Source organism: Nelumbo lutea, chromosome 4 (assembly GCF_056320005.1).
Source record: "Nelumbo lutea isolate HS-2025 chromosome 4, American lotus-T2T, whole genome shotgun sequence".
Classification (NCBI taxonomy): domain Eukaryota; kingdom Viridiplantae; phylum Streptophyta; class Magnoliopsida; order Proteales; family Nelumbonaceae; genus Nelumbo; species Nelumbo lutea.
The window spans coordinates 19,076,133-19,086,182 of NC_142687.1; the positions used below are offsets into that span (position 1 = coordinate 19,076,133).

Here is a 10,050-nt window from a genome sequence, read left to right on the forward strand (position 1 = left end):
ATTTTATCATCGTCCAAACTATCCCACTAGTCTCTAACACTATTATCTAAATCACTAGGGTCGGTCAAACCATTGTTAACATTCAACCAGACTTGTTTAGTAAATGAACACTTCTTAAAAATGTTATCCACATCTCATTATCACCACAAAAATCGGATTCTCGGATGGGGTTTGGTTGAGATTGACCCATGTCAGGCGCTAACTCATTGTGATATTAGCGTATCTCGATAAACATGTAATAGCATTGAAACATTTGTAAATATTTCCTTCAGGGGCACCACATAATGGAATGATATTGGATGAGAGAGAGAGAGAGAGAGAGAGGTAGGTCAAGTTGAGTTAGAGTTGGAGTGGCATCTGGTTGAATAAAGAAATCAATCTTAGATTAGGTTTTTCCATTGCGACCTAGGTGATCAGAATTCAAATATTGGAATAACCTTTCTGTATGTGCAAGGATAAGGCTGTGTGCATCTTAGTTATCATCTCTCCAACACTAGAGGTGAGGGTTTGACATCCCCCCAAAGTTGGAGGGGAGGGATCAAACCCCTCACAACCACATATTCAATGTGGCATGGGTGTATGGCCAATGGGCCTAACATGTATCACTTTGTCCTTACTCTGATTCCCTTGAAATGTAAACTATGTATTACCAAAAAACCCAACAAAACCCAATGGCTCCCCACAGAACGAGCTCCACTCTTACACCCCCTGCATTTGAAACATCTGCCAGGAACTCGGGGTGGAGAGGGGTAAGAGATTTTGGGGCAGTTTGATCATTCATACTAAGCAATGGTTGGTTTTCAGGTCGTTAGATTTTTAGAGCATTGCTCATCAATGTCCAACTTAACAATACCTATCCCACAATGATTGGTTAGTATAGAAAATGTAAAACTAAAAAAGAAAAGAAAAAAAAAAAAAAAAGAAAATGGATGGTAAGTGCTTGTGATGGTCCAGGTTGGATCAATTGAATCATCACCTCTGTCCTATCTACTAGGCTGGCTTTATTTATGTCACTTGGCAATGACAAATTTATTATCTCAAAACTCGTGGAGTATTTAAAATCATGAACGCTTGACATTCTTCATGGGCCTTTGGCTATCATCCTGTGGGAATTGAGAAGTATCTAGAATGGCTCTTTACCAAACAGGGACTTGCTCTTGCTGAAAACTGTTGCAATAAAATCTAGGGGAACTCGACCAATACATGTGTTATTTAGATTCTAATCCGACAAAACACATAGCACCTTCACAAACGTGTTCTATCATTATTTTAAATGAGTTGCTTTTCATTTTACTTTTGGGCTTGGGCCCACTTCGCCCTGTATGGTGGTGACACAAAGGCCCACAGGTCCCTTTTCCTCTCGGTGAATATGTACGTGATGATGATAACATAGTGCCATATCCTTTTGATCTATCTTCTACAGCCATGAGCTATCATCTTGGGCATCACCTTTTAGTTCTTACTGCATTGATTTACGACAGTTACGCCAAAGAAGCAGCTTAAGAGCGCGACAAAGCGTGCCGTGGTTGGTTCGAATGGTTAGTGGTTGTTATCAATGGCCTAAACTCTAAAGCAAGCGGTCAAAGCGATTACAGGCAGCGCGTCTCAAAGCGTGTCACTCTTCGATTAAAAAAAAAACACAAAGCGACTTGTGTGGGAAGAATGGAAATAATTGCTACATCTCTCTGGTAAAAAGGCGAACACTTGAACATGGGTATGTATTACTTGCATTGTTGACGAGGCACAGTGGCAGTTTCAGACCATAACTTAGAGGAATTAGGACCACAGTCGAATGGACCGGGTTTGGATTGGACCTGTCCGAATCAACACTAACCCGAATGGATTGGATCGTCCAATAAGTCATTGACTTGGACCTGTTAAAGTATTTATTGGTTTGGGTTGGATTAGATTCCATTCATATGTAATGGATTTATATCGGACCGTATCGGGTTGGATCAATATTTAATTTATTGGCAGAAGATAAGAGTAAAAGTGTCATTGGACCAGGTTTAGTTTTCAACACAATATGAATTAAAACCAATTTAAGCAGTTTGGATGGTCTAATAACACATCGAATTAGATATGTCTAATAAAAAATGTTTATCGGATTAGATTGGATCTGATCCATATATATTTGATTTATATTGAATTGGCCCATTAACAAGCCTGTACGTGAGGTCCACTGACCTTACCACGGATAGCCTGCGATAATACGGATTTGATCCCATGCCTCCACTTTGGGAGGGATGCTCAGTGATCATCTCAACTATTCTTTGGATGTGCAGCATGTGACAAGTTATGAGGTTCCCTCTGCCAGTAAAACAACTTTACATTTCAGGTAGAATTAGTTGGTATGTTTTGCCGACATGGTAGTTGTTTTTTGCTTCGGAAAGAAAAAAACAAAACTAACGAAATAAAACCGTACACATTGCCTAACACCCCCTTACCCGATCCATCATCCATGCCAAAAAGGTATGGTACCTAACAAATTGATAAACCAATCAACCAAACGTAAAAGTTAAAAATCAATGTGCATATGAAAGATCTAGCAAAGATACAATTGTAAATGGGCCTGGTTTGTCCGCTTAGTTTTAAGATCCATGCTCCTTAGGGAAGTCTTGGGCTTTAAACATATAACAACTTTGAGCCCAATTATTAATAAGGGTTGGTATGGGTTCAAGGGCAACCAAGGTCCAAGTGTAGAAAGAAATATTTTGCCGCTACAAGAACAAATCGAGAAGATGTTTTAATATGAAGGTGGGATAAAGATACCTTGAAAACTCGCAAGATGAAAGTGTCACTTGGCTAAAAGTTGACATATGGAAGTAGTAAGGTTAGGATGAATCATTTTATGTATATCATCAGTTGTTTCCTGAGCTGGGGAAAGGTAAGATCCACCCATTTACAAATAGTCCTAATATAGTAAAAGACTTCAAGTCAAGGTGAGCTTAGTTGGACCATGCTAGGCTTCTTCAGCATCAGCCCAACTCGGTCTTAATGTGATCCGTAGTGGAAAGATCCAAGCAATGCATGGGCTCAAGGATGTAGTTTCAAATATGGTCAGCCCACCTGATACCATATATTGAACTGGGGCCAGTGCAGCCCAACGTTAGGTAACAGGCTGGAATTCACATGTGCACGCCTCACAGCATATTCCAACAGTGTATTGGAAACATCTACCACTGACAAATTTGGGAGATATTCCCAATGCATGCTGAGACATGCACGTGGGGCGCCCTCTGTGAGGTGCAGATGTAAATTTAGTGCTGAGAGCAAGAAAATAGCTAAAGCCACCTGTATAACTAAGGGTGTCAATGGACCGGTCAAAATTAATTTGGATGGGTTGGAAGGACCAAAAAGACATAATGGATTGGATCAGTCTGGTCCAAAATTTTATTAGATTGGATTGAACCTGGTCCATTCGTAATAAATTTATATTGGATTTGGTTGGATTAACCCGATATCCGATCTATTGACATAAGATAAGAATATAATGGAGCATATCTGAGTTGAAGCCAATCTAAATTTAAATGAATTTGAACAAATTAGATTATCCAAACATTGAATTGGACCAGTCCAAATTATTCATTGGATTGGATTGGACCTGGTCTATTTGTAATAGACTCATTTTGGACTGGATCGGATTGAACCAAATCCAGTCCAATCGACACCACTATGTATAACCACTCCGGACCTTCTGCAATTAGGCGTGTAAATGGACTACAAGATATCAAGTTATCCACATGTAAGGGCAAAATAGCCGACAAGACAATAAAGTTTGTCAAACCAATTCCCAGTTCATGGATATTTCAAGAAAGTTTGCTTGAGTAACATGGATTAGGCTGCATTTGGCATTCTTTAAGGATTTATTTCTTTTTTATAATTAAAATGCCCTTATGAATATTGAATTTTTTTAGTATAAAAATGAGATAAGTCCTTAACCAAAGGAATGCCAAATGCAGCCTTAAACTCGTAGCCCCAGCTGTATTTCAAAGTTCATATTTCAAACACTTGATCCTATAGAGCCCTAGCTTTAAAAGGTTTGTTCTGGTTGGATGTTGCCTCAACCTATTTGGGCAAACTGAAAGCTGTGATATTAGTAAAAATTAAGGTGTTTAGTTCCACTGCACTTTTTTCGAACCATGGTATTGTGTGTATGTTTTTTTTTTGGTGATTTTTGAGAAAATGTTTATGCATGGTTCTGTTTGGCTCCATTGACATTTTCCGAGAAAACGGTGTCAAAAGGAGGCACATCATCCACCATGCCAGGAAATGCTTTGAGAAAAGAAAAAAAAAAAAAACCCGTAAAAAAGACATTTTTTGAGATGGACATCTTTTTTTTCTTTTTTTTGAAAAAACAGCAAAATATTCTTTTTTTTGCCGTTTTGAGAAAAACAGCTAACCAAACAGAATATGCTGACGTGTTTTTTTTTTCTATTTCATTAAAATCTGATGTGACTCCCACATGGCGCTGTTTTCTAAAAAAATGGCAATGGAATCAAATACTACCTAAACTCTGTGGGGATGCAAAGCACTCTAGGCTGCTTGGAGCTGATCTGGCCCATTAGGCCCGATAATTCTTTTTTTGGGCCTGCAGATTGGATCCCTTTGGCTACTACTTTTTTTTTTTGGCCAAGTTCAAATTCTCCTTGCTTAGAGTAGAGAAATGCAATTTTCACATTCTTGATAAGAAAGTCTGTTTGAGTTGAGTTGCTTTGTAAAACATTGAAACATAGAGAAGGAAAATAAAAGAGGAAGAACAAATGGGTGAATGAGTAGTGAAAATCTTTTATTTCAACACTTTCACTTATTAGCTATTATCATAACGCATGTATATGTATCATGGGCCAGATTGGATTTTATGGGCGCTTTTACCGGGCCTCTCTCACATGATATTTGGGCTTAATGCGGTTCTGGGCCAAACCGGACTTACATGGAAAAGTTTTGTCAAGCACGAGCAGTCGACGCCCGAAAATTTCCAAACTGGACCGGCCGGGCGAAAACGGCCGCCTAGGCCTATCATCCTTATGTCGGTTTCCACTTTATATTAGGTTGAATTGCAGTGCGAGTCAGATGACATTCATACAATCTAGCCGCATATTAAAAATATTATCGGTATATATGATAAATTCAAGGGAGGATGTCCCGTCTCTGGTCATTTGTGGTATATTAAATATCGGAAATGCCCTTACAAGCCTACAAGGTCGGTAATTAACAGTACATAAACCGGCGGTTCAGCCTAAGCTATATATATCATCAAACCGTGTAGTCAAGTTCCTCGTTACCTCTCATTCGCGCACTCTCGCAGATAGAGGGAGAGGGAAAGAGAACGGCGGGCTTACGATCTTCACAGGTTGGTAATTAGTGTTCTCTTACTCGGATCCATTTTCAAACCCTAATTTTATCTTTTCTTCTTCTCAATGTTTCTATCTTTCTTTATTTTGCTCTTTTAGTTTCAGAGATCTAGGGTTTCAATTTGATCTTTTATACTACTACAGACATCAAATTGAGCTTTCTTCCATTGTTCCTTACTGAGGTTTAATGCTTTGTATTCCGAATTTTTGTTGCTGTCTTTGTTATGGTTTTCTTACAATTTTTATGTTTTCTGCAGAGTTCGTTAAAGAAATTGAAGATTTAGGGTTTTCTTCTTTTTTGGGTGTGGCTGAAGAGGGGAGAGGAAAACATGGCATCAATAGATGCTGAGATAGGTAGGACCCAAGAAGAGAGGAAGAAGATGGAGCAACAGCTCGCATCCCTTACTTCGGTTACGTACGATGTTGATCTCTACGGTGGTGAAAACCGGTTTGAGGGGTATGAGCGCTCTATTCCTGTGAATGAAGATGAGGAGAATCAAGATTCCATGGATTCAGAAGTTGCTAGGAGGCTAGCTTCTTTTACAGCACCGAAGTCGGTTCTGAAGGATATCCCAAGAGGTGGCGAGGAAGATGACGGTATGGGCTTTAAGAAACCGCTGAGGATTATTGATAGGGAGGATGATTATAGGAAAAGGAGGCTTAATCGTGTTATTTCGCCCGATCGAAATGACGCATTCGCAATGGGGGATAAGACTCCAGATGTGTCAGTGAGGACTTACGCAGATATTATGAGGGAGGAGGCATTGAAGAGAGAAAAGGAGGAGACTTTGAGAGCCATTGCGAAGAAGAAGAAAGAGGAAGAAGAGAGCAAGGCTTCGGAAAGAGAAAAGGATGCTGGGTCTGCACCGGTGCAGCCAACTCAAAAGAGGAGGAATCGATGGGACCAATCTCAGGAGTCAGACACCAGTAGCAAGAAAGCAAAAACTGCATCGGCTTCTGATTGGGACATGCCGGATTCGACTCCAGGAATTGGTCGATGGGATGCAACTCCAACACCTGGGAGGGTAGCTGATGCTACACCTTCAGTTTCTAGAAGAAACCGGTGGGACGAAACACCAACGCCTGGTCGTTTGGCTGATTCTGACGCGACCCCTGCTGCTGGGGGGGCCACTCCTGGTGCAACTCCTGCTGGCATGACATGGGATGCTACTCCTAAGCTGGCTGGACTTGCCACGCCGACCCCCAAACGTCAGAGATCAAGATGGGATGAGACCCCTGCAAGTATGGGAAGTGCAACTCCATTGCCTGGGGCAACACCAGCTGCAGCGTACACACCGGGTGTGACTCCTGTAGGAGGAATCGACCTTGCAACACCAACTCCTGGAGCAATCAATCTTCGGGGTTCAATTACACCTGAGCAATATAATTTACTTCGATGGGAGAAGGACATTGAAGAGAGAAACCGCCCATTAACAGATGAAGAGCTGGATGCGATGTTCCCTCAGGAGGGGTATAAGATCCTTGAGCCACCAGCATCATATGTTCCAATCAGAACCCCAGCCAGGAAGCTTCTTGCCACCCCAACTCCACTAGGTACTCCTCTTTATGCAATCCCAGAAGAGAACCGTGGGCAGCAGTTTGATGTTCCAAAAGAAGCACCTGGTGGTCTACCATTTATGAAACCAGAGGATTACCAATACTTTGGGGCATTGTTGAATGAAGAAGATGAAGAAGAGTTGTCCCCAGAAGAACAAAAAGAGAGGAAGATCATGAAGCTTTTGCTCAAGGTTAAGAACGGGACACCTCCTCAGAGGAAAACAGCACTGAGGCAGCTAACTGACAAAGCTCGGGAGTTTGGTGCAGGTCCACTTTTCAACAGAATCCTGCCATTGCTCATGCAGCCCACATTAGAAGATCAGGAAAGACACCTTCTAGTTAAGGTTATTGATAGGGTACTGTATAAGTTGGATGAGCTGGTTCGGCCTTTTGTTCACAAAATTCTAGTCGTTATTGAGCCTCTGTTGATTGATGAGGATTATTATGCTCGTGTAGAAGGAAGAGAGATCATTTCCAATCTCAGTAAAGCAGCTGGCTTGGCAACAATGATTGCTGCAATGCGACCTGATATTGACAATATTGATGAATACGTCAGGAATACGACTGCAAGGGCTTTCAGTGTGGTTGCTTCTGCACTAGGAATTCCTGCACTCCTGCCATTTTTAAAAGCTGTTTGTCAGAGTAAGAAATCTTGGCAAGCTAGACACACGGGAATTAAGATTGTCCAGCAGATTGCCATCTTGATTGGCTGTGCTGTTCTTCCACATCTCAGGTCGCTTGTTGAAATCATAGAACATGGTCTTAATGACGAGAATCAGAAGGTGAGAACAATTACTGCACTCTCTCTGGCTGCGCTTGCTGAGGCAGCTGCTCCATATGGTATTGAAAGTTTTGATTCAGTCTTGAAGCCTCTATGGAAGGGTATCAGATCACATCGTGGGAAAGTCTTGGCTGCTTTCTTGAAGGCTATTGGGTTTATCATTCCACTAATGGATGCGATTTATGCTAGTTACTATACTAAGGAAGTTATGTTCATTCTGATTAGAGAGTTCCAGTCACCGGATGAAGAAATGAAGAAAATTGTGCTTAAAGTGGTGAAGCAATGTGTGAGTACGGAAGGGGTGGAAGCTGATTATATTCGAAGTGATATTCTCCCCGAGTTTTTCCGTAATTTCTGGGTTAGAAGGATGGCATTGGATCGTAGAAATTACAGGCAGCTTGTGGACACAACTGTTGAGATAGCGAACAAGGTTGGTGTGGCTGACATAGTAGGGAGAATTGTTGAAGATCTGAAAGATGAAAGTGAACCCTATAGGCGGATGGTGATGGAGACAATTGAGAAGGTAGTTGCAAATTTGGGTGCGTCAGATATAGATGCCCGGCTGGAGGAGCTGTTGATTGATGGGATCCTGTATGCTTTCCAAGAACAAACAAGCGATGATGCTAATGTTATGCTGAATGGATTTGGAGCTGTGGTCAATGCTCTTGGGCAGAGGGTGAAGCCTTACCTTCCCCAGATCTGTGGTACCATAAAGTGGCGTTTGAACAATAAAAGTGCAAAGGTGAGACAGCAAGCTGCAGATCTCATTTCGAGGATTGCTGTTGTCATGAAGCAGTGCCAAGAGGAACAGCTAATGGGCCACCTTGGAGTGGTCTTGTATGAATACTTGGGTGAAGAGTATCCTGAAGTCCTGGGGTCCATACTGGGAGCTCTCAAGGCCATTGTCAATGTTATTGGTATGACAAAAATGACACCCCCAATAAAGGATTTGCTCCCTCGCCTGACACCAATTCTGAAGAACCGGCATGAGAAGGTTCAGGAGAACTGTATTGACCTTGTTGGTAGAATTGCTGATCGTGGAGCTGAATTTGTACCTGCTAGGGAGTGGATGAGGATCTGTTTTGAGCTTCTGGAGATGCTGAAAGCCCACAAGAAGGGAATCCGGAGAGCAACTGTGAACACATTTGGCTACATAGCAAAAGCCATTGGGCCACAGGATGTGTTGGCAACACTTTTGAACAACCTTAAGGTGCAGGAACGTCAGAACCGTGTTTGCACAACCGTGGCCATTGCAATAGTTGCAGAAACTTGTTCCCCTTTCACAGTTCTGCCAGCGTTGATGAATGAGTACCGTGTGCCAGAGCTTAATGTGCAGAATGGTGTTTTGAAATCCCTGTCTTTCTTGTTTGAATACATAGGTGAGATGGGGAAGGACTATATATATGCAGTTACTCCACTCCTTGAAGATGCTCTCATGGATAGAGACCTGGTTCACAGGCAGACTGCAGCTTCTGCTGTTAAACACATGGCATTGGGTGTGGCTGGACTGGGTTGTGAGGATGCTCTAGTGCACCTGTTGAACTATGTATGGCCAAATATATTTGAGACATCACCCCACGTTATAAATGCTGTTATGGAAGCCATAGAAGGGATGAGGGTAGCCCTGGGTGCAGCCGTTATCCTGAACTATTGTCTCCAGGGTCTATTCCATCCGGCCAGGAAGGTCAGGGAGGTTTACTGGAAGATCTATAACTCGCTGTACATTGGATCGCAGGATGCACTTGTGGCTGCTTATCCCACATTGGAGGACGAGGCTAGCAACATATTCAGCCGACCAGAATTGATGATGTTTGTTTGAGCTGCAGTTACCAAGCAAGGTAGCCCATCAGGATCAAAACCATAGGGTGGCATCATGTAATCTTCTTTGTCCTGCGGTTTTTTTTTGAGATGGGTTCTCTTGCTCGTCCAAGTTAATTGACTTGTTATTTTGCTAATTCTGTTATCGAGATTTAGCTCGTACACCTTTTAAGTTTTAATTTCTCGGAAGTGTTGTGTAACCGCTTTTAATATGGAAGCTCCTTGGTGGAAAAGTTCAGGCATATATAATATGACATGTATTATGATCATTATTTATCTATTGTATGCTCACTTCACTTAAAATTATACATTTCTATATTTTTTCATTGATAGGTAAGTATAAATCCAACACTACACAAACTGTTCCGGCCAAGGTGGGCAAGACCACCAGACCTGGTCGGAAACAAAAAGATTTTGCCCTTTGCGCCATCGTATGGGCAATGCAGTTTGATCGTCCAGTGATTGCCAAAATTCAACACTTCAACATAAGACCACCCTCAACACTGATACGGCTCATTCATTTTCATTCTGTACTGTCCA

The 10,050-nt window shown here is 41.8% G+C and overlaps 1 protein-coding gene across 1 annotated transcript; it reads left to right on the forward strand.

Annotated features, from left to right (window-relative positions):
* The first annotated feature begins 5,215 nt into the window (after positions 1–5,215).
* LOC148854362 (splicing factor) lies at positions 5,216–9,788 on the forward strand. The gene is made up of 2 exons (XM_088985199.1): positions 5,216–5,353; positions 5,612–9,788. The coding sequence occupies exon 2, from the start codon at positions 5,684–5,686 to the stop codon at positions 9,509–9,511; it is 3,828 nt and encodes a 1,275-aa protein (XP_088841325.1). The 5' UTR covers positions 5,216–5,353; positions 5,612–5,683; the 3' UTR covers positions 9,512–9,788.
* Positions 9,789–10,050: the final 262 nt, after the last annotated feature.